Genomic DNA, 25,635 nt, shown 5'->3' with positions numbered 1-25,635 from the left:
TCAGAGAGTTCTCCATCCTTGTACCATCTGTGTCAGTGATGCCCAAGGGAATACAACGTGAGTCAAATGCATAATTTTAAATTCGCTAGTAGCCACATTAACCGAAGTGTTATTACATGTTGTATGTAAAAATTAATTTAATAATGTCTTATTCACTTATATACCGTATATTGTTTTTATGAGCCGTCATATTAGTTCAGAATCACAGTGACCCTGGACAGGGTTTCAAGGAGCAGCTGTGGGTTTGAACTGCCAACCTTGTGGTTCACAGTCCTATTCTATTCTTATAGTGTCACACCAGGAATTCATATAATGCAATAAAAATGCTTTATATTCTTTTTAGGTGTATTTTATAATTTTAAACTGAAAACTTATGAGCCTTTATCATTTCTTTAAATTATGGGAATTTTAAAATGCATGTACCTACCTCAGCATTTCTAATGGATTTGTCTCATGAACTTGGTTGCCACACCTTGGACAATCATTGCTGTCTTCAAAGTGCTGAACAATACAAGTCTTACAGACTAGAAAGAAAGAAGAATCAGGTTAAAATGCATCATTTGAGCTGTTCTTCATTTTTAAATGAAAGGCGACTAAAATAGTTTTAAAATTACCTACTATATAGAGTACTATGTTTTAACCAAACATTATAAAACCTTAACACTGTCATAACACCTAGCTAAAAATGAAATCTTACTACCACAATATGAATATGATATACTGTATCATGCTGTGAGTCCTGGTGTGGCACTGTGGGTTATTTGCGTTGGACTGCAAAGTCAGTTCGAACCACAAGGTTGATGGTTCAAGCTCACCAGCTGCTCCTCAAGACACTGTACAGCATCACTATGGGTCAGAATCGACTTGATGGCACTTAACAACATATTGCTTATTGTTTTTCCTAAATATAGCTACAAATCAAATGAATTATTCATAGTACCTGTATGAGAGCTAGTGTCTTTTATAAAGCATTAAATTTTTCCCATTTAGGGAAATAGGAGAGTTAAGAGTGTAACTGACCTCAGCATTATATTCTCCCTCTAAGCATTTATCTGAATATGACATAAATTGTTCTCAATAAAGCTTCAGAAGTTGTCAATATGTTTGGATTGCTTCTGTGGGCAGGGTGCTCCTGGCACACAGTGGGTGTTACAAAGGCACTTTGTAGACTGTGTTGAGTTTGTGCTCCCAGGTACCTTAATTCCCTGAACACAGGTCTGGGTAGTAGCATCAAGATGGAAGAGAGGTAAACAAGAGGCTGACCCACCTTCCCAGAGGCTAAGGCCAAAAATAGTTTTTCATTGCAAAATTTTTTCATACAGTTTCAGAATAAGATGAATTTAAGATGCTCAACAACAAAACAGCTTGAATCTAGTTTTCTTCTTGTCAGGGATATGGTGGTGGGTGCCATCATTAACCTCATTACTAAGGGACTGTTTGAAATCCATCAACATTATGTTTAATTCAGCATAATTTAACCTCCAGAGGTCCTGCTGGGGCACTGTACAGTAAGCACTGGACTGCTAACCTCAAAATTGGCAGTTCAAACCCACCAGTTGCTCCTCAGAAAACCTATACAAGGTCACTATGAGTCGAGAGAATTTAACAACAAAGACCACCACAAAATACCTAGTGTGGCACTGTAGGATAAGCACTTGACTGCTATCTCCAAGGCCAGGTAGTTCAAACCCACCAGCTGCTCTTTGGGAACCCTATACAGGGTCACTATGAGTTGGAACTGACTCGACGGCACTAACAGCCTCCATCACCACAACCGAAAGGTGACCCGGTGGCACAATGTTTAAGCACTTGGTTGCTAACCAAAATGTGGGCGGTTTGATCCTACCAGTGACGCTGTGGGGTGAAAAGACCTGGTGCTTTGCTCCCATAAAGATCACAGCCTAAGAGCAGGTGCCATGACCTATAAGGTCACTATGAGTAGGAATGGACTTGACAACATTGGGTTCCATGCTCAGGATTTCATATGGATTATCATACAGACAGATACCATCTTCCTTGCCAAATGAAGACTGTAGCACTCAGAGCCACAACAGCTGGTCATAGCTGCTGAGCTGGTGGCAAAGATGGCATCCAGCCCCAGGGATGCAGTTCCGGGGCCAAAAGTCCAAATTACCATGCAACATAGCTCAAAGTCATTCACGTTTGCTGCCCCAAATCACTATTTCATTTCTTTAACAGATCTTTACAGTTGGCTTATCATAAACATTGAATTTGTGCTTAAAGCTGAATTCCTCACGCTGACCATTTCTTAGATTTCTGCTAGGTTTGTGTACAAGTTAATATAGTAACAGTCATTGTTCTATCTAAAGCAGTGGTTCTCAAGTTTAGACAGGCATCTCAACCACCAATGAAATGCTTTAAAATACAGATTTCCAAGCCTCATTGGAGACCGATTAGATCAGAATCTTGGTGAAATTAGCACCAAGACTCTTACTTTTCAATAGTCTCTCAGGCTGTTCCCATGCAGCCAAAAGATAAATGGAAAACATGGACCCCAAAGGAGGTCGAGAACTCATAGGCTAGTACCTCTGTTTAGTTGCTCCATTCCAGCATTTGACCCTCTGTCAAATCATAATCAGAAGTCACTTTATTAATTACCATTAAGAAATGACCATCTGGCCTCATTCTTCTCCCAGGGGTGGGAGCTTTCTCCCCCTAACTTACCCAATAAGAGACAGCAACTGTGCCTATATAGCTAAGCTACAAGCGTACCCTGTAGTACCCCACCATCTGGACAAGAACCAAAACCAGCTGCTAGGCTTCCCTTTTCATGTGTTATGCATATCTTCAGATGATATCCACCAGGAGATGAAAAGCAAGCTTAACAAAAAAGTAACATACATCCATTTACGCATTAAAAACTCACTAACTGTTGAAAACATCCAAGAAAACACAATGAAAGATATCAACACATGTTCAAAAGCCAAAAAACTGAGACAAATGAGCTGGAAACAGACACATGCATTCCAGCAGAAGAGCAGGCTCTGGATGTGCCTGAGAAGGAATTCAGATGAATAACATGAAAACAAATTCAATTGCTCTGAAAAGGGGTGGAGGTAAATAAGGAAGAAGTCAGGAAAGTGCTACAGGAGCAATCAACAAGATAGATAGGGCATTGGAAAAAATCCAAAACCTGCAAAAAGAAGTTCAGATGATTAATAATAAAATATCAGAAATGGACAATACACTGAAAGGGCAAAGGAGCAGAATGGAAGAGATGGAAGCCAGAACCAGTGATCTGGAAGACAAATCTCTCAAAACTGCTAAGATAGGAGATTAAGCAGAAAAAAGGATCGAAAAATCTGAAGACAGTCTAAGATTCGTGCTGGGTAACATGCGGAGGAATAAAGAATTATTGGCATTCCAGAACAGGAAGAATCACGGAAGTTCACAGAAGAGACATTTGAAGAGCTACTGGAAGAAACTTTTCCTAACATTTTGAAGGATGAGAAGATAAACATTCAAGAAGCTGAAGGAACCCCAGGGCGAATGGACCCCAAAAGAAAATCACCGAGACATATCATAATCAAGCTCCCCAAAAATCAAAGACAAGGAGAGAAGTGTCACCTACAGAGGCAAGCAAATCAGATTAAGATCTGACTTCTCAGCAGAAACCATGCAGGCAAGAAGGCAATGGGGAGACATATAAAAAAACCCTAAAAGAAAAAAAACCTGCCAACCAAGAATTGTCTGTCTAGCAAAACTGTCAATTAAATATGATGGTGCAATCACAACATTCCGAGATAAACAGAAGCTAAGGGATTTTGTTAAAGCCAATCCAGCACTTCAAAACATCCTAAAGGGAGTTCTTTGGAAAGAAAACCAGCAAGAACAGACAACAACCAGAGATTGACGACGTGGCAACACCACATGGAACTAGGTCGACGGATAGCAGAATCAGAATGGAACAAAATTACAGCAATGAATTTAATGGACCTGTGAGGCCAACCAAAGATCAAAATACTAACAACATTAAAGAAGGGAAAAATATAGGAACAGAGATCCAGGTGGTGAGGAGGTCGAGTAGATGGCAGGATACAATAGACTTGTCTTAAACACAGGGAAAACTTAACAGACTATAGGGTAACCCCAAAGAAAATTAATACTTCACAACTTACCATGAAAATGAAGATCTGAGCAGAACAAGGAAACATTAAAACAAAGAAGAAACGGACAAGAAACAGCACACAAAACATGAACACAACACAAGAAGGCATGCAGCACAAAGGAACAAACAGCACCACAAAGAAATTAACATAAAGACAGCAGTTAATCCATACCTATCGATAATTACACTGAATGTCAATGGATTAAAGGCACTAGTAAAGAGACAGAGTGGCTTAAAGGGTAAGAAAACAAGACCCTTCAGTATGCTGCCTGCGAGAGACACATCTTACAAAGACAAAAACAGACTAAAAGTTAAAGGATGGAAAAAAATATAGCAAGCTAACAGCAATAAAAGATAAGCAGGAGTGGCAATACTAATCTCTGATAAAATAAACTTTAACGCAAAAACCACCGTAAGAGATAAGGAAGGACACTATCTCATGATTAAAGGGTCAATTGAGCAAGATAACATAACCCTAATTAACATTTACACTCCAAATGAAAGAGCACCAAGATATATACAGCAAAGCCTACTAGAATTGAAGAAAGAAAGAAAGAAATCTACAATTATAATGGGGGATTTTAATATGCCACTTTCGAAAAGGGATAGAACAACCAGAAAGAAACTCGGCAAAGCTACAGAGGAACTAACCAGCACAATCAACCAACTTGACCTCATAGACATGCACAGAGCATTCAACCCGACAACAGCACAATATACATTCTTTTCCAGTACACATGGAACATTCTCCAGAATTGACCATGTGTTAGGTTACAAAGCAAGCCTCCATAAATTCACAAATGTCAAAATGCTACAAAGCATCTTTTCAAACCACAATGCCAAAAAACAGAAATCAACAATAAGAAGACCAAGGAAATAAAGTTTAATACATGGAGACTGAAGAACACCCTGCTGATGAGCAACTGGATAAAGGAAGAAATTAAATGTGAATTCAGAAAGTTCCTAGAAACAAATGAGAATTAAAACACAACATACCAAAATCTTTGGGACACGGCGAAAGCGGTGATGAGAGGACAATTTATTGCGATAAACGCGCACATCCAAAAAGAAGAAAGAACCAAAATTAATACATTAACACAACATCTCCGGCAACTAGAAACAGACCAACAGAGGGAAACTACAGTCACCAAGAGAAAAGAAATAATAAAGATCAGAGCAGAAATAAATGAGAGAAAAAACAGAAAAACTATAGAAAAAAATCAACAGGACAAGAAACTGGTTCTTTGAAAGCAGTAATAAAATTGACAAACCATTCGCAAACCTAACAAAAGAAAAGAGGGAGAAGACACAAATAATACACATTAGAAACCACGTGGGTGATGTCACAACGGAACCAAAGGAAATCAAAAGGTTGATAGCAGAATACTATGAAAAGTTGTACTCCAACAAATTTGAAAACTTAGAAGAGATGGGTACATTTTTAGAAAAACACGACCTACCTAAATTCAAACAGAGTAAAGTTGAAGACTTGAACAGACCCTTAACAATTGAAGAAATTGATCAGGTCTTCAAAAACTCCTAATTAAAAGAAGTCCAGGCCCAGATGGCTTCACTGGTGAGTTCTACCAGACATTCAGGGAAGAGTTGTCACAAATTCTATTCAAATTATTGCAGAATATAAAGAAGGATGGAAAACTTCCTAATACATTTTATGAAGCAAGCATAACTCTCAACCCAAAACCCGGGAAGGACATCACTAAGAAAGAAAATTATCGACCAATATCCCTCATGAACACAGATGCAAAAACTCTCAACAAAATCCTAGCCAACAGAATCCAGCAACACATCAAAAAGATAATACATCATGATGAAGTGGGATTCATATTAGGGATGCAAGGATGGTTCAATATTAGAAAAACAATCAATGTAATTCACCATATAAACAAGAAAAAAAACAAACACATGATCATATCGATTGATGCAGAAAAGGCATTTAACAAAATCCAACATCCATTCCTAATAAAAACACTCAACAAAGTAGGAATTGAAGGGAAATTCCTCAACATAATCAAGACCATATATACAAAACCAATGTATCATTACTCTCAATGGAGAGAAACTGAAAGCCTTCCCTCTATGAACAGGAACCAGACAAGGATGCCCTTTGTCTACACTCCTATTCAATACTGGGCTCGAAGTCTTAGCCAGAGCTATACGGCAAGATAGGGAAATCAAGGGCATCTGAATTGGCAAAGAGGAAGTAAAAATCTCTCTATTTGCAGACGATATGACCCTATATATAAGAAAACCCCAAAGACTCAGTAAAAAAACCTACTAGACCTCATTGGAAGATTCAGCAAAGTGGCAAGGTATAAGATCAACATACAAAAATCAGTTGGATTCCTCTATACGAATAATGACAGTTCTGAAAAGGACATTAGGAAAGCAATACCATTTACAATAGCCACCCAAAGGATGAAATATCTAGGAATAAATGTAACCAGAGAAACAAAGGAACTATACAAAGAAAACTAAAGAACACGGCTACAAGAAAACCAAAAGAGACCTACAAAAATGGAAGAATGTACCATGCTCCTGGGATAGGAAGACTTAACTTTGTGAAAATGTCAATACAGCCCAATGCAATTTGCACATACAATGCAATCCCAATCCAGATTCCAAAGACATTCTTCAAAGAGATGGAAAAAACAACTACAAACTTTATATGGAAAGGAAAGAGACCAAGGTTAAGCAAAGCACTGCTTAAGAAGAAGAACAGGGTGGGAAGCCTCTCACTCCCTGATTTCAAAATTTACTACATGGCTATAGTGGTCAAAACAGCCTATACTGGTATAATGAAAGATACATTGATCAATGGAACAGAATAGAGAATCCAGAAATTAACACATCCACATACAGCCAACTGATTCTTGACAAAGTACCTCAGTATACTGCATGGGGAGGAGCTAGTCTCTTCAACAGATGGTGCTGGCAGAATTGGAAAGCAATATGCAAAAGACTGAAACAAGACCTTTACCTCACGCCTTATACAAAAACCAACTCAGCATGCATTAAAGACCTAAATGTGAATCCCACAATTATAAAGGTCATCAATGAAAAAATAGGCAAAAATGTGTGAGCTCTAATTCAGGGCATACACAGACTACCAAATATTTTGAAACTGACACAAATAAAAATAGACAAAATAGATCAAGGGGACATACTAAAAATTAAAAATTTATGTGCATCAGAAGAGTAAAAAGGGAGCCCACAGAAAGGGGAAAAAATCTTTTGCAATGACACATCAGACAAGGGACTAATTTCCAAAATATATAGGTATCTACAACAACATCTCTACAAAATAAAGACAAATAACCCAATTAAAAAATGGGCACAGGACATGAATAGACACTTAACCAAGGAGGAGATCCGGGCAGCCAACACACATATGAAGTAATAATGTTCGCGATCACTAGCCATTAGAGAGATGCAAATCAAAAGAACAATGAGGTATCATCTCACAGCAGCAATAACAGCATAGATTCAAAAAGTAGAGGACAGTAAGTGCTGGTGAGGATGTGGAGAGACTGGGACCCTACTACACTGCTGGTGGGATTGCAAAATGATCCAACAAGGTTGGAAATACAATGGAATACTATGCTACCCTGAAGAACATAAAGGAAACAGCAAGCCACTGCATAATATGGATGAACCTTGAGGACATTATGCTGAGTGAAATCAGTCAATCACAAAAGGAGAAATATGGCTTAGAGCAATTATTGTAAAAGATTAAGAAAAAGCACCCACACTGAAAAGGGAAAAAAATTTTCTTTATTATTATTCTCTCTCTCTTTTTTTGTTGATTACTGGGGTATAGGAGGTGGGGTGAGGAGGAGGGAGGGGAAGGTTGAGCACAGGATAGTGGAACACAGGGTACGGAGTAGACACAGGAGAGATTGTTTGGGGGGGTGGGGTGGGCAATACACTAGAAGGGGAAGGGGAAAGGAAAAATAAGGCAGATGGGAGAATAGCTAGGCAGGTTTACATGGGCTAAATGGGACCGAGGTAAATAACGATCTAAGCACAAACATGGAACAACAGGACTTGTGGATACAAAGATTGAGGCTTGGTTTGAATGGGCAAAAGTGGGGAAATGATGTTAAGATGCTTGGCTGTTTGTTGAATCTTGGTTTCCCTTGCCTACTATTGTCAGACACTTGAAGGGGAGAGAGAAGAATAGCCAGAAACATCACCAGAGAAAGCTTGTATGTCCATCTTCAGCCTATAACTGTTTAGAGTAACTAAAACGGGGCTAGAACTTGCCCAGTGAAGGAGGCTCCCTGCAGAGCCTTTGCACTGCACAAGACCATAGGTGGAATCCTGATCATCATTCAGAATCTTCTGAGTTGGGACATTCCCACATGAAAGGTCAAGCAGACCAGTCTGGAGGACCTAGAAGAACAGAAGATACTTCTTGGAAGAAAGACCAGTATAAAAAATAAAAAATAAAAACAACAGCAGTCCACCTGACTACTACAAGAACAAGCAAGTTGTTCCCCAGGGAGCCATCATAGCAAGTGGTCAGGTCCCCTCTCAAGGCAAACCCCCTTCATACACTGGCAGGCATATGGTCCTGCTGCTGACCACGTTGGTCACCGATAAGGGGAAGAGGGGGAAAAACAGCAAAGAAGTTGTGAACTAAATCTGACCACAGTCAATAAACTCCTGTTGATAAAAGGTGAAGGGGAAAAGACTCCTGTGGTTCAATAGGAAATGATTGCTATCAGGTCTGACAGTGAGTGTTGGGAAAGGTAAATGGATTGAGACCTGGTTAACCAGCAGTATGTTGAGACCTAGGCCCAGGGGCAGGGACATGTCTCCAGAGAACTAGAATGGAGTGTGAAACATCCAGCTGATCTAAAGAGAGTAGGGATGCACGAGAACACCCACACTTGCAGATACTACCCATATGACCTGGCATCAATGGCTGGATGATCAGAACACAACTATAGGAAGAAGGAAGAGTGAAGACAAAAAAAGAGTAACCCACTCCAAGTGGATGATCTTGACCTATGCTTGTGGATGCAGTATGACAAAGGAGCGGACAAATCTCTACAGTGATGATCATTCCCAACCCCTTGGTACACAAGGCCGACAGGGAGGGGGATCTTAGACACTGATTACCCAAAATGGGGGGACTACAAAGGCAAGAAGTGACTGGCTTACAAGCTTTCAATAGGGAACCTAGCGCCAAAGGATACAGGGAAAGGTAGAACCTCCACTGAATCGTTTCCAACCTGGATGGGATTGTTAAAGGTGAAGGGGAAAAGACTCCTGTGGTTCAACAGGGAATGATTGCTATCAGGTCTGACAGTGAGTGTTGGAAAGGTCAATGTAAATGTTTGGTAACAAAAGGAAGGGAGCGGCTGATTTTGCAGTCCAGGAGCAGAGATCCCTGGAACCATCAAGGGAGAAAGCGAACTGGGAGACCGACCATGTCTGGAAAGGCAGTGACACTAGGGATGGAGGCAGAGGCAATGATGTGGACAGAAAGAGTGGCTGGGGACTCTGGACTCAGGGAGGGAGAGGGGTTGTGTGCTGGCAGTGCTGGCGGCCGGGGGGCAGGAGTGTGTGGTGTACCCTTTGGTTGTTTGATGATGCATGCAGGGGATTGTGATCATTGCAATGAAACCAATTAAGATAGGATGAATGTAAAGATAATATTCACCCATGTAAACTAACACGTAATTCACAATAAACACTTAAAAAAAAAGAGAGAGAACCACTGATGCCAGTTTTACGTCTCAAATTCCCACCAAAAAAAGAAATAAATGACCATCACAGGATAAAAAAAAAAAAAAAAAAAAAAAAACGTATGAAGAGAATGTGATTAATGTATTCTCTTTCCCCAGATCTGCATGAGAAGCTATGATAGTATAGCATAGTTGTTAAGAGCTGTCAAGTTGGTTCTGACCTGTAGCAACCCTGTATAGAGTTTCCAAGGAGAGGTTGGAGAGCTAGAACTGTTGATCTTGTGGTTCAAACCAACTTTGCAGTCCAATACATTAACCCATGGTGCCACACCAGCATAGTAGTTCCAGATCAAAGGATATCTGCTTGGACCTGAATCTCAGTTAGGCAAGCTACTTCCTCTGTGTCTCAGTGTACAAGGGAGTTAACAAGGGTACCTATCTCATGGGGAGGGTGTCCTTGAAAGGATTACATGAGAGTACATGTAAAGTTTTGTAAACAAATGTCCAGTACCTTGTAAATATTCAACAAATGTGAGATATTACTATGAATTTAAATGGTTGAGAATAAAATCACATCAAGAAAAAGAATAGTTTTCGAGTATTTAATGGTATCAATATTATGATTAGTTAGGTGCATGCAATTAAAAGAGGTGATCTTGCTAATGGAACTTGAAATGTCTACCTTTGTTGGCTTCAATCCCCTGCAGCCATCTCTACTCAAAGACAGTCTTTCAACAAAGTTGTTAGATATCAAGTATTATGTCCAGGACACAGTTTCAGCTAAGTGGGAAGTGCCCATCTTTGTGTGTATTGACATTTCTTTGTCTGGAGTGGAGTTCCAAGATCGACTAAGACATTTCCTTGAAAGATCTCTTTATATGCTTACTCCAATTCCAGAACAGCCCCACTGGTCTAAAAGCTATCTTGTTCTATCCCTTCCCCATCACTTGGTTATATCTGCGTTGATATATTATTACATGTTGATTTCACAGTATTAAAGTATTAAAAGGCTATCCTTCTCTCTTATTTTCAAGTTCTTGGAGGCCTCTTCACAAGACTACAAAAATCACTTGTTGCTATCTTAGGTGTATGGGCTAGCATCCCAGCTTTGATGACACAAAGTAGTCCATCCAAACATCTCTTCCTAAGATAATAAAACAATATTCTCTTCTCCCGTGTCCTTAGTGGTGTCAATCATTTGTAATGCTGTTTATTAAATGAAATCAGCTGCTGACTTCCTTTATTAAAATGCTTTGGTTGTTATCCATTTAGATGCATGCTTTTTCCTTCCTCCTTAAGCACCTCAACTATTTTCCTGTGCCCTTAGGATCCCTGCTGTGGCACTGCAGGTTAATGCACTGGACTTCAAGGTTGAATTCAACCACAGATCTGTGGTTTAAGCTCACCAGCTGCTCCTCAGAAACCCTGCTATGAGTCAGAACTGACTTGACGGCACTTAACAACAACAGGATCCCTGGTGGTGCAGTGGTTAGGTGTTTGGCTGCTAACCAAAAGACCAGCGGTTCAAACCCACTAGATGCTCTGTGAGAGACCTGTGGCAATGTGCTCTAAAAAGCCCCCAGACTTGGGACTCCTCTGGGGCACTTCTACCATGTCCTCACCTGGAGGGCAATGGACATTTTGGTTTGGACGAGTCAAGCTTGATAACATTTTATGTACATCTATCTTTGAAAATTTTATCAATTATACAGTAACAATTTAAAATAAACTGGCCATCTGCAAAGAGATGAGGCATTTTCACTTTTTACATGTAATTTTATGTGTGAAATTAAAAAAAAAATGATTCCAGAGTAGGTGTCATCAGCTTGCATAAGATAATATTCTCTTGTTTTACTTATATACAAAACATTCCTTTCAAAAGCCTACATGAGTTGCAATTTCATGGAGGACAAAACAGAAAGACCAAAGCCACTGCCACTGAGTAGATTCCAACTCACAGAAACCTGAGAGGAGAGGAGAGTAGTACTGCGCCTCAGAGTATCTGAGACGGGAAATCTTTACAAGAGCAGACAGCCTTGTCCTTCTCCCTCAGAACAGCTGGTGGGTTTGAACCGCCAGCCTGTGGTTAGTGCCTAAGCCACTGTGCCACCAGGGTTCCTTTCGGTTAATAATACTAGTTTCTACTGAGTAGAACGCATTATTCTCGTTTTGCAGAGTTTGGTAAACAGAACAGGACAGATTCCTGTTGTTAAGTGTCATGGATCAGCTCCAACTCATTGAGGCTCTGCCTAGAAGTTCCAAAGAGTGGCTGGTGGGTTTGAACCATCAATGCTTACCCTACAGTGTCCCACCAGGAATCCAAGAATGATGTGAAGATCTTAACTCAAGCATATCAGGTGACTAAAAGATACCTGGAAAACTAGCCTAGATGGCAGACATGGAGTCAGGTGGGACTCAAGGTCAGGGCAGAGTCTGGGAGCTCAGAGACTGTAGCAATGCCCTCAATCCCTGCCTTACCAACAGAATTTCCACAAAGAATCCCAACACTCACTTCCTCACACATATCCTTGATAGCTCTGTTCTTCTCTACTCTGACTCCCCTGATCCTCTCTTCTTTGATCATTATTTGTTCAGCTAAACTATCCATGGAGTCCTGATGTGACGCTGCAGGTTAATGCATTGGACTGGATAGTTGGTTTGAATGCAAGGTCGGTGGTTCTAGCTCATCAACCACTCCTTGGAAACACTATACAGGGCTGCTATGGGTTGGAACTGACTCTAGGCACTTAACAATAACAACAAAACTATCTAAAACCAAAACAAATCTGAAGCTGTTGAGTCACTTCTAACATACAGAGATCCCCTGTGTCAGAGCAGAACTGTACTCCAGAGTTTTCACTGGCTCGTTTTTCAGATCTAGATCACTAAGCCTTCCTTCTGAGGCCCCTCTAGGTGGATATGAATTCCCAACTGTTTGGTTTAGCAGCCAAGAGTGTTAAGTGTACACAATGGGGACTCAGCTAGACTATACTCAAATCCAACTCTCAACATATTATCTTCTCCAAGAGTGCAGATGAATATTGTAAGGAAAATATGCCACCACACTCACTGGTCTCTCACCTTAAATTCATGACCCTGCACCCTCAAACAGGTCCTAATTTGTCATGCAATCATACTCTATGGCCCAAGTCCATTAAATGCCTCGTCAGCACTGCACATTTTATTATCTCTCCTCAAACCCCAAGCATGTATCTCCCCCCCTCCTCACTATCTGCTGATGACCTTGCTTCTTATCCAAACATGCGAAAAAGAAAAGAAAAATATGAAACAAAGAGAAAAGAACACATATTACCACACCTACTCACTTATTAGCATGGACTCTGTTTTCAGAACATTTATGTGTCTGTCTAATGCCAATCTCTCCTCATGTGCACTGGATTCCCTCCCTGTCATCTAAGCAAGATTTTACTCCAGTACGTCTCCTTCCACCTGTATCAATCTATTGAAGATTCCCATCAACATTAAACATTTTTGTCCACCTTAAAAAAAGAGAGAGAAGAACTTCTGTTGAGCCCACTTCCTTTGTTAGCGACCACTCCATTTCTTTGGTCCTCTCTGCACGACAGTCCTTCAAAGACTCGCCCATAACTCTCTTCGCCATTTACTCTGTACCTGTGCTGATTCACCCGTTTTTGCTTCTTTTTAAAGTGAAACACTCTTACGTGAGCATATAAAACACACACGAAGAGTTTAGATTATAAAACAAACATCATGAAATCACTCTCAAAGCTCTCCATGCTCCTCACCCAATGACAGCTTTTTTTTTTTGAAATAATTTCAGACTTAGAGAAAAGCTACAATACTACAGAGTTTTTGTGGATCCTTCACCCAGCTTTACAATCTTACATAGTCATAGTGTAGTTACCAAAACCAAGTAATTAAGCATTTCCCATCCTCTTTCACAGCTGTATAGACTTTCACTCCTCCCTTCATTGAAACTGCGTTACAAGATAAGAGGATTTCCATATTGCTAAATCCAGTCGCCTATTCTTTGACCCACTTTACTGGATTTATCAGACAACTATGATTATTTCCTTCTCCTTTATGCCATTTGCTTACTTGGCCTTCCAGGAGCCTCCTCTTCCCAGGGCCCTCCTACTGCACTGATGACCATTAATACTGGAGCAACCCAGGACTCAGTCCAAGGTCTGGTTCTCCATCCTCACTTGTTCCCTTGGTGATCTCATTCTTTAAATATGCTGGTGTGGCGCTACAGGATAATACACTGGACTGCAAGGTCAATTTGAACTGCAAGGTCGGCAGTTCAAACCCACCAGCCGTTCTCGGAAACCCTACAGGGTCACTATCAGTCGGAACTGACTCAATGGCACTTAATAACAACATATGTTAATTATCTCCAGCCTACGGCCAATTCTCAACTGGACATTTCCATTGAGTTTCCAAAGTATCATCTTCTTTAGCATTATTACTAATAACAGATGACACCTCTAGTAAGAACTATAATTATTCTTTCTTATTTAAAAAAGGCATAAAAATGAACGCTATAATAATTTTCATGAATGAATGAATGGCTAGTTGTGTCAGCATACTATTTGAAACATGTCAAAACCATACCAAGACCTCATTTTTTTTTATCACCTCCGGTGTGAGGCTGTGAGTTAATGTGCTAGACTGCAAAGTTGGTTTGAACCACAAGGTCAGCAGTTCAAGCTCACCAGCTGCTCCTCAGAAACCTTATACAGGATTGCTAGGAGTTGAAACTGACTAGATGGCACTTAACAACAAGAAGAAAATACATGATTTCTCTTTAGGCATTTGATTTTTTTTCTAAAACCAGGTTTTAATTCTAAAAATAAAATTTTACAAGGAACACATCACAATGTTTTGTATCTTTTCTTTGTTTTAATGGTTTTCCTTTCAGAATAATAAATTTATACTCTTCACTAGGTGCCTAACAGCGGTTGCATACATCATGAAATACAGACATTAAATATCTTTCTCAATATACTTGTTTTCAATTAACATGTTGCATAAAGAAATACTAGAAAATATAACCAATTAGAAAGAATGAACAATTAGGGAACTAACATAACTTCATTATAAAGTCCTGGTGTGGCACAGTAGAATAAGCACTAGACTGCAAGGTCAGTGGTTTGAACTCACCAGCAGCTCCTTGGAAACCCTATACTGGGTTGATGTGAGTCAGAACTGACTCAAAGGCACTTAACAACATCCAGGATTCAGAACCCAACTGTACCATTTATTAGCTGCATTACTTAGTCTTTTTCAGTTTTGTCCCTGCATGAAACATTGAAATGAGAATCTGAAATACTTTTCTTCCCTCAAACCTTCTTACAGTTTGCTCCTCCATATTACTTTGGTCTCTGCTGAAAAGGATTACTACCAGCAAAGATCTTCCTTGCAAGCTCTCTACCTGTGTTTCTTGCACACATCCCCATAGCATTTGTTATGCAAACTAAAAAACAAACCCCATTGAGTTAACATCCATTCCAACAAATACTGACCCTATATAATGGTTTCTGAGGCTGTCAAATCTTTATGGGAGCAGAAGAGCAGGAAACCATCTTTCTCCTGCAGTTCACTGCTTATCCTACAGTGCTACATGGTTCATTTGTTACACCTAGTACCAGAAATTGTATTATGTACTTACTGTGTCTTTCCTATTATAACTAGAACCTAAGTTCTATTGCTATATTTCCATTGGCTAGAACAGTTCTTGGGAAGATTTAGGTACGCCAATGAATGTACTCATATATAAATCTTGTGACCCTATTCAATACACTGTTGTTGTTAAGTGCTGTAGAGTCGGTTCCGACCTATAGAGATCCTGTACAGGGTTTCCGATGATATACATCTTTACGGGAGCAGAAAGCCTCATCTTTCTTCCACGGAGCGCCTGGTAGTTTTGAACAGCTGACCTTAAGGTTCGCAGCCCGATTCATAACCACTACGCTACCAGAGCTCCTTGTAGTAGCTATTATTTTATTGTTATCATTGTATGATTCAGAGTACAAACTGCCTAGTTTAAGAGAAGCTAGAATTGATAAGCATCTGATCGAGAGCAGTGCTTCTCAAACTTTAGTGTACCAAGAGGTGTTTGGAGTGTTTTATAAACAGATGCCTGGCCTTACTCAAGAGATTGGGATTCAGCAGGTCTAGGGTAAACTTGTGGAATACTGGTGTGGTGCTGTGGGATAATGCACTGGACCTCAAGACTGTTTGAACTCCAAAGTTGGCAGTTCAAATTTACCAGCTACTCGTTGGAAATCCTATACGGGATCGCTGTGAGTCGGAACAACAGGGTAAACCCGCTGCTGTCCAGCTGACACTGACTCCTCGTAACCCTACGGGGCAGAGTAGAACTGTCGGATTGGGGTTCCACGGCTAACCATTTACACAAGCACACGGCCACGTCTTTCTCCAGTGGAGCACTTTGTGGGTTTAAACTGCCAACCTTCTGGTTAGCAGCAGAACACTTTAACCATTGCACCAGTCAAGCTCCCCAAGTCAAGGGTGTTGTTGTTAAGTGCTGTCATGTCAGTTCCAACTTATCACAACCCTGTGTGTAGGGTTTCCGAGGAGCGGCTGGTGAGCTTGAACCACTGACCTTGCAGTTCAAACTGAACTTGCAGTCCAGAGCATTAAGCTGCAGTGCTACACCAGGACTCCAGGTCAAGGGTAAGACCCAAGAACTCACATCGCTAACAAGTTCAGCTGAGGTTCCTTCTGGTGGATATTGCTAGTCTGCAGTCCGCACTTTGAGTAGCAAGTGTACACAGCAGAAGACAAATCAGTATTAACTATCAAAGTATCAAAGAGTTCTTTATACCTTAATTAACTACTTATGCATTTATGATACTTGTTAAAAATGGCTAGTAGTACTTACATTTTACATATTATGATTAAGTGTATTCCTTCATTCTTGCATATGGTCACATAAAATCAGCAAGTCCCTTAATTGTCATGTCAACTGTATTTAATTATCATTTAACCTTGTTTCTTTGTATAAGTTAAAAACGAAATACAATGAGCTTTTACAGACAATTCACTCTCATTAAGGGCTTAGTTTGTTTAACCTTTGAGAAGACAGAAGAAAACTTTTCTTTCCTGTACCACAGAATTCTATGTGTACTGTCTCCTTTTTTTCTCAGGAGAGAATCATCAGATTCTTAAAGAGGTCTCTGACCACAAAAGGGTTAAAACCCCCACTGCATTCTTTACACTTTAGCTGCTGGGACAAAGCTCTTTTGTTCTTTAAGTGAAAGTTTTTCTTTTAAGTCAGCAACCTACTCAACCACCAGCAAATACACTCTAAACAGCTTCAAAAGTTTCTCAGGCAGTACTGATGCAGGAGATAAAACACACCCCCTTAATCTAGGTCCCTCCCTCCCTGCCTCTGCTAGGTTCTAGAAGAAAGCTTTTCAACATTTGTAATTTCTAACCTGTCACTGTCTTTGAATCTTTAAAAGGAAAAACATCCAATAAAACAATAAACTTCTTAGCTACTCACTTAACTCATGTATTAAGCTTTCATTGAGTACTCACAGGCCAGAGCTGTGGGTGCACTGACTTGTTTAATATAGTTCTTCTAGTCATAGACTGTGACTCCCATCAAATGACTGGGTGGGACTATGAAGATAGGGTGTATTTCCTCTTTTCCTGATGAGTTTGAGTAAGGGAAGGTGGAAAAAGATGACGACAGCATTCTATGATTCAGTTATGAGTGACTGTTGACAGGGTTTAATTGTGATTGTAAAAACTTGGAACTCTAATGTGGGTTATTGGCCAATTTTGCCATTCTGCTGGGTGTAAAATGAGCCATCTCTGAAGTAGCAGAGGGGAATCTCACAGCCATCAAGAAAGATGAAGCGGGAGTGGACCCTGAAATGCTTGTGCATTGAATCTCCTCGGTCCAGAGACAGAAAGTAGTGACACCAGGGAAGCAGTAGAGGAGTAGCGGCAGCAGAACCAAGAACCAGAGCAGTGGACTTCTGGGCCTACAGAGCACGTAGAGCTAAGTGCCTTCTGGTAGAAGGTTTGCTTGCAGAGTGGGGTGCCTCCAGGCACTTAACTGGGAGCTAGCTTTGCTGGCCTAAGCCGCTTTTAAGCTAAGGCTTATGTCAGAGTGGACTGCCTAAGAAGAGCTTTGTAGCATTACCGAAGTTAAGGCGTAAGCTAAGGGGGTCAAGGACCAGAGAGAGGCTGCCTGTGGACCTGACTGGAAAGAGGCCATCCTGACCAAACAACTGTGTCTTGAGCACTTCTGATCCTGAATTGTAACCGGTTGTTGCTGTGAAGTCAGTTACAACTCACAGTGACCCTGGTATAGATTTCTGAGGCTGTCAATCTTTACGGAAGCAGAAAGCCTCATCTTTCTCCTGTGAAGCCACTGGCAGAATCAAACTGCTGACCTCGCAGTTAGCAGCCCAGCTCATAATCCACTGTGCTACCAGACATAAACCTCATAATTGTGAATATTGTCTCTTAGTTCTGTGTGGCTATTGCAATCAATTTCCAAATCAAGTAGAGAAGCAGAGAGTACCTTGAGAGGCACAGTTGGTGATAGAATTGGCAAGAAGGTTGGAGAGTGGAGGAATGTCTGACCTCTTTTTCATAGGATGAGCCTTGGGCTGATACAGAGTTTGATTTGCCTTCTTCCTCATGGAATCAGAGATCTGACGCCACCCCAAGCCATTTTTACAACCAGGTAATAGAGCTATGTCTGTGGAAGCATGTGGGTGGCAAACCTTGGGTTGGGAAATGATGGGGAACTGTTGTCTGGGTCAAGGGGAAGAAGCAGAGCCAACAGCTGGACCAACTACGTGTTAGGCAGAGGGAAGAGGCAAGCAGAATCTGGTTAGAGCGAAGATGCTTTCATTTATCTTGAAGTCAATCAGGTGTTGTATAGTTGTTATTAGGTGTCATCAAGGTGGTTCAACTTACAGCAACCCTATACGCACAAACACCGTTCAGTCCTGCGTCATCCAGAGATCTTTCAACAGAGACCTGGTGGCACAGAGGCTCCAGTGCTCAGCAGCAGTTTGAATCTACCGGATGTGGCTTTCTGCTTCTGCAAAGATTCCAGCCCTGGGGACTCTCTGGGACACTTCCATTCTGTCCTTGTCCTGTAAGATTGGTTTGGTTTGTTTTGGTTAAGGACCTTTCACAGACTGTAACCAAAGTTAATGTAGATTTAGTCGCTCTCTCTCCAAGTGATCATTTGAAGTTAATGCTTTTCTTAAATTTTAAGTTTTTAACTCATCTTTTGATTTGTATCTATTTTCCAATTCCTTGGTCTGATGAAGAGCAGTAGTGGGGTTAGCAGGTGCTGTCTAATCCTTCTGATAACCCTTTTTAAATCTTCTTATCAGGAGCCTAGAACACAAGGTCTGTCTGACTATCTCTGCCTTTCCCCCCCTCCCTTCTAACTAACTGACAGGAATACAGACAGGCATTCAGGGCTGTGGCAGTGGTCACAACCGTTGGGCAATCAGAATTTCTCTAAGGGAAAAACACTATCCTTCGGGTTTGAGGAAGGAGGGGAAGAGGTTGAAAACCATTTGCATAGTAATTCCAAAGAAGATTATCCATATCAAAGAGGGGAGAGGCACTAAAGATGCCCGCCTCCCAGCCCCTGCACACCTCTGTACCTCTACTGTGGCCAGATCCACAGTCTCTGCCTGGGATTCCAGGAACTTTGGAAACTCTCTTGTATCCCATTCTTCTCTAGTATCCTGGATACACATCTACTAGTGTACCCTATTTCATTAACACTGCACTTAGCACCACCTGAATTTACTTTAGAAATTACTTGTTGATTCCACTTGACCATATACTCCAGACGGACAGCTTCCAAGTCTGGTTTTGCTCAATAAAGTTTCATTTACAGATTTCTAACTTAAACAATATGACTCAATCTTTACATTTTCTCATGTGTTTTCTATCTATTTACTCAGGACCTGGCAGTGTTTCATTTTTGCGCATAGGGTTCTATGAGTTGGTACTGACTAGATGGCACCTAACAACAACTTAAATAAAATAAGACATTCTTTTTACAGCTTTGTTGTTGTATCATCGAGTCAGTTCCAACTCAGAGCAACCCTGTATAGGGTTTTCGAGGAGCAGCTGATGGGTTTGAACTGTTAAAACTTGAGGTCAGCAGTCCAGGGCTTATCCTACAGCTCCACACCAGGACTCCTTTATAAGTTAGGTTAGCTCAACGTAAAAAAAATATTTCTGGATGCCACAATGCTACTTAGCAATGTTTCTCATTTTCCTCCTTCCTCACTTGGTCATTTCATTTAAATTTATTCTCATTCCAAATCACAGCACCTCTCTATACATGAGAACACCTTGTAGAAGAGAAAACCTTGGGTAGCATCACACATCAAAGACCTGAACAATGTGGGGGAACACACTCTTCTGATACTATTTGTTTTACCAGTGCAAATAAGGGGGTTCACTTGCAAGTAGAGTAAGTCTTGTCAAATATCAACATGGAGTACTGCTGTCGCTCTGTGCATTAATGCGCTGGACTACAAGGTTGGTTTAAACCACAAGGATGGAGGTTCAAGCTCACCAGCTGTTCCTCGGAAACCCAATAAAGGGTAGCTATGGGTCGGAACCAACTCGAAAGCACTTAACCACTACAACAACAAAACAACATAAATTCAAACGAACAACAACAACAAAAAACAGATACAGAAATTCAGGGACCTGAGAGTGCATGGGTTGAAACAACGTGCCATTCAGTGGATTCTGAATGGCAGAGAACCTCAGGTCTCCTGAGATGCTCGGCTGAGTACTTAACTCCATCATTACTTTACTGTTCTGTGTTTGCTGTAGATGTTCAAGGCCACATTTGTGACTTAAAAGTGTGTCTTTTAATCACACTTCTGCCACATTCATTCTCTCAGCAAAGACCCCATGGCTGCCAAGGGATTTTTCAAGCCAGACTGATTTATCCAGTTAAAGATGCCCCTTGATACTTTTAAATTACCACACACATAAAAACAACCCTTGCTTGTAAAACTTGTCTATGCTTCTTGGCTTTTTCATTTATTGTCCTCTCCAAAAATGTTTAAATAGGATTTTATTATTCCCCAAAGAAAAATTCTACATGTATCAAATGTGTAACCTGTAGGAATTTATATATAGAATTTGTGCTTTCTTTTCATCTTCCAAAGAGAATTGGCAGGTTTTGCTGTCGAGTTAGTTGGTTTTGACTCATAGTGACCCTTGTATAGGGTTTCCAAGGAGGGTCTGGTGAGTTTGCACTGCTGACCTTGCGGTTCAAACTGACCTTTAGGTGCAAACCTTGTGGTCCTGTGCTTATCCAACAGTGCCACACCAGGACTCCTTGCTGAAAAGAGCCAAATCATAAAAAATGAAGCACACATGTTAGAAGAAGTAAAACCACACAGTCTGTGGACCATGTCCAGGTACCACGCTTGATGCAGTGGGCAATATGAAGGTCTCCATTCTACAGTAGTCACATCTTGTTAGCTCTTCCTTCAAAGTACACCCACAATCCAACCCCTCTCTACCACCTCCATCTCACATCAACTTGCCTGCAATGAAAGCCTTCCAACTGGCGGCTGCAGCTTGAACCTGAGATGCATGTTCTGACTTTTGTGTACTTGTTTCCTCTGTTTAGAATGCTCCTCCTCATACCTTCTTTGTTATTCTTTATAGTACTTATCACTCTCTAACATGACTTTTAGTTACTTATTACTAGTGTCTCCCTACTAGAATGCAAATTAAAAAAAAGAAAAAAAACCAGAATTTTGCTTATTTTGTTCACTGCTGTAGTAGTGTCTGTGACTAGAATGGTGCCTGGCACACAGTAGATACACAATACACATTTATACAACTTTATCTAACTAACTTTTCACATTAGATAAGGATACAGGGCAACAGAAAAGCAATAGGACAAGGCAGTTCATAATTAATTGCTAAGTGAATAATTTGGGTCACTAATATTTCCTGTCCCTACAAATGAGATCCATTTCTAAATCTGTCTTTTAAGTTAAATTTGTAGTTAAGTCATAACATGGAACAGTAGACATGGTTCTTATTTAGTTGCCAGTCAAATGTTGGAGTCCTGGTGTGGCACTGTAGGCTAAGCTCGGGACTCCTAACCACAACGCTGGCAGTTCAAACTTATCAGCCAGTCCCTGGAAACCCTACCCTGGGTCACCGTGTCGAAACTGACGTGACAGCATTTGACAACCATAGTCAATGCTTCCCTTAATAATACAGTGTAGATTTCACCTTTCTATGTGTAAAACAAGGAGCCCTCGTAACTATTTGTGATGGATTACAAGCTGGGCTGCTATCCGCAAGCCAGCAGTTTGAATCTACCAGCTGCTTTGTGGGAGAAAGATGAGGCTTTCTGCTCCTTGGAAACCCTATACGAGGTCACCTCAGTGGCACCTAACTGGCACCACGATGCAAATAAAACACTTAAGAAACTCTTTTAAATATACTTGTTGCTAACCTATAGCGACCCTGTATAGGGTTTCTGAGGAGCAGCTGGTGAGCTTGAACTACCGACCTGGCAGTTCAAATGACTTTGAGTCTGGCGCATTAACTCACAGCGCCACACCAGGACTCCTCTAAATATACGAGAACATCTTAAATACAATATAGTAGCGTAAGCTCCTGGGTTAAGAACATTGAATTTATGGATGGTACTTCTACTTTATTTTCATTTGTAATTGTTTTCCTTTTCTTCAATGTATCACCAGCACTTTCATCAGAATTATGGTTTGGAGGCACAGTTACAAGGATTAATAAGAGAAAAATGAAAGCCAAATACAGTTACACATTCACAGTGTTAACAGGAACATGATCCAACATAAAAATGACAAACAGCATTCTCCCTCTTTGATCCTACAAACCACTGAAGTCACACAATGTTTTCATGAGTGTCACAAAATGTGCTTGCATTCATTGTTACAAACTACTGTATAAATCAGCCCTCCATAACTGTGGATTCCCACAGATCAACCAACTGCAAATTGAAAATATTGGGGAAGAGGGAGCAATTAAGTGATCAAAGCAATCCCTCAAAGGCTAAGGTGCTATTTGCATAGCAATTACATTTTATTAGGTATTATAAGTAATATAATAAGTAATATAAGTAATCGAAAGAGAACTTAAAGTACATAGGAGGATGTATCTAAATGACATGCAAATACTACACCATTTTATATAAGGGACTGGTGCCTCTGCAAATTTTCTTTGGGTGGTCCTGGAACTAATTCCCTAGGGATACTGATAAAAAGACTATATACGTCGAATTTTTAACATGCTAAGCTTTATGGCAATCTGTTAAGTAAGCGTTGTCTATAAATTAGTCATTCTTAACCATTAATTAGTCATTCTTAATCTGGGGACTTACAGTACCTCAGAGCAATACCTCATATACTCATGCAATAGCTTCAATTATGGAGTGTTTTCAAAATACGTGTGGTTAGATCTTACCATGAGACTCACCGAATCTCCCCAGGTGGGTCCTGACCATGTTTGTTTAAACAACTTTTCAGGCGATTCTATTTTGCACCCCTATTTCAAACTATTGGTATAATAGTGTCTCGGTTCAACAGAGAGAGGAAATCGAAAGGGAAGGTTTACATAAAAAAAAAAAAAAAAAAAAAAAGGCACCATGTTGTATGAGAAAAGCATTGAACTTGGAGCTGAGTTACCCCACATCACCCATGAGGCTAGAGAAGTTACTTAACCTCTTAGTTTCTACCCCCACAAATGGAGATAATATGCATCCCCCTCTCCCTCCTCACGTCCACTCCAATGACTCCAAGATCATTACAAGGCTAAAACGACAATACGTTTATAAAGCATCTATTTTGGTATATTAAACTATAACTTAATGGAATTACTTTCATTGAAATAAGAAAAAATAGTATTTGTAAAACAAAGAATATATAATTCCACCAAGTAAACTCCAACTCACAGCAATCCTGTATATAGCATTTTCGAAGTTGTAAATCTTTATGGGAGGTAAATGATTACATATGTGTGAGTGTTTAAAAAAAAAACACTAAAATAAATAGAGAGAAATACTATTAACTGACAGTACATTGAGGGGATTATATTCAACGTAATCAAACAAAGCATATGATCTGTTGAATGCAAAACTGATGATCTGCCCTGTAAACTTTCACTCGACTCACAACAACCTTAAAAAAAAAAAAAATCTTTATGGGAGGAGAAAGCCGCCTCTTTCTCTCATGGAGTGGCAGGTGGGTTTGAATTGCCGACCTTTCGGTTAACAGTCCACTGCTTTTCCTATAGTGCCACACCAGGACTCCATTCCTGACATAAATGACTATAAAAATGCCTTTTGCTCTTCTGAGAAGTGACATAAAGATGAAATTTGTTAAGCGTTTCACAGATAAGTTTGAGAATCACTTTCTCTAATACCTTAAGTGTACATCTGAACCACCTGGCGGGTTTATGAAAACAGAGTACCAAATTCACCCCTGAATTCCTGATTCTATAAGTCTGGGGTGCTGTTATTTTAGGTGCCTGTGAGTCATGGTGCCCCCATATGCGCAGAGTAGAACTGTTCCATACAGTTTTCAAGACTGTGACCTTTCAGAAGCATATGGCCAGCCTGTTTCCCAAAGTGCTGCTGAGTGGATTTCAAACTTTAAGCTAATAGCCGAATGCTTAACCATTGGCACAATCCAGACACTCTGTAAGTCTGGGTTTGGACCTAATGATTTGCATTATGAACAAGTTCCCAAAGGATGCCAATGCTTCTGACTGAGAGAACCATACTTTCAGAACCACTTTGTTAAAGAATGCACATACTATCAAAACCTCTGAGCAGATTCCCTTCTTTAGTATGGTTTTAAAAATCAGAAATCTAAAATAGTTCACTTCAGAAAAGTCTTACCTAGTAATATGCTTTAAGGTTTCTAGAACATTGTATAAATCAGATGAAAGTCAACTACTAAGACTGAAATAAGATTTTATATGTCATGGGTATCCAAATGATAAATCTTCTGGAAATTCAAAGGAAAATCATGCTTACAATACCGACTGTTTTCAAAGTAAATAGCAACAAAATACAATCATTTAAAAAGAGTGGGTCTTGATGGGTAGATGCCATCAAAGAATACTCACACGTATGAAGGCATTCGGTCACCGTAGTTGGCTTGATCAGATACCCTTTACAAATATAGCAGGTGATGTAAGGATTGAAATCTTTCACCAAGTGTTTCCTTTGGGTAGCCATTCGTGACTAGCTGACACTGACGTTAGTAGTCCAGTTGCTAAGTGGACGGAAGTCTGAGTTTAGGAATTGCTGTGTCGTTCCGATTGGATGTCCTGAGGCATGTGAATTAACATCCAGATTTACCATGAGATCGCTGATCATCACTTCTTTTGGTGGTTTGCTTTCCCATATCTGTTTCTGTAATAATTTTAAAAAGAGAAAAGTGTGTCAAATTCCTTACACTGTATTAATATCATTATAGAAACAGCAATTGTTACAAAGTTTCATAACAGGTGAATAAGCATTTCCTTCACTGTAGCATTCATTTATAAAGCTGCTCTAATTTAATTCAGAATGACAAATTCATCCAATCCTGGAACCTCAACTATAACCTCTATGCAAATGAAACTCAGCTATTAACTCCATGTTTGATATCTTTGTTGTTGTTAAGCGCTATTGAGTCAGTTCTGACCCATAGTGACCCTGTATAGGGTTTCCAAGGAGTGGCTGGTGAGCTTGAACCACCAACCTTGTGATTCAAACCA

At 40.2% G+C, this 25,635-nt stretch overlaps 1 protein-coding gene across 1 annotated transcript in view; it reads right to left on the bottom strand.

The window, feature by feature from the left end:
* Window positions 1–25,282, bottom strand: part of PCGF5 (polycomb group ring finger 5) — a 63,168-nt gene extending 37,886 nt beyond the window's left edge. Inside the window, exons 1-2 of the mRNA XM_006831133.1 lie at window positions 25,000–25,282; window positions 428–524 (exon numbers count right to left, since the gene is read on the bottom strand). Coding sequence (XP_006831196.1) covers window positions 428–524; window positions 25,000–25,111 — 209 coding nt within the window. The 5' untranslated portion in view covers window positions 25,112–25,282. The remainder of the gene's footprint in view (window positions 1–427; window positions 525–24,999) is intronic.
* Window positions 25,283–25,635: the final 353 nt, after the last annotated feature.

Source organism: Chrysochloris asiatica, unplaced genomic scaffold, assembly GCF_000296735.1.
Source record: "Chrysochloris asiatica unplaced genomic scaffold, ChrAsi1.0 scaffold00003, whole genome shotgun sequence".
Classification (NCBI taxonomy): domain Eukaryota; kingdom Metazoa; phylum Chordata; class Mammalia; order Afrosoricida; family Chrysochloridae; genus Chrysochloris; species Chrysochloris asiatica.
Note: the sequence above shows the minus strand (reverse complement) of the source record. Positions and strands in the feature narration are given on the sequence as shown.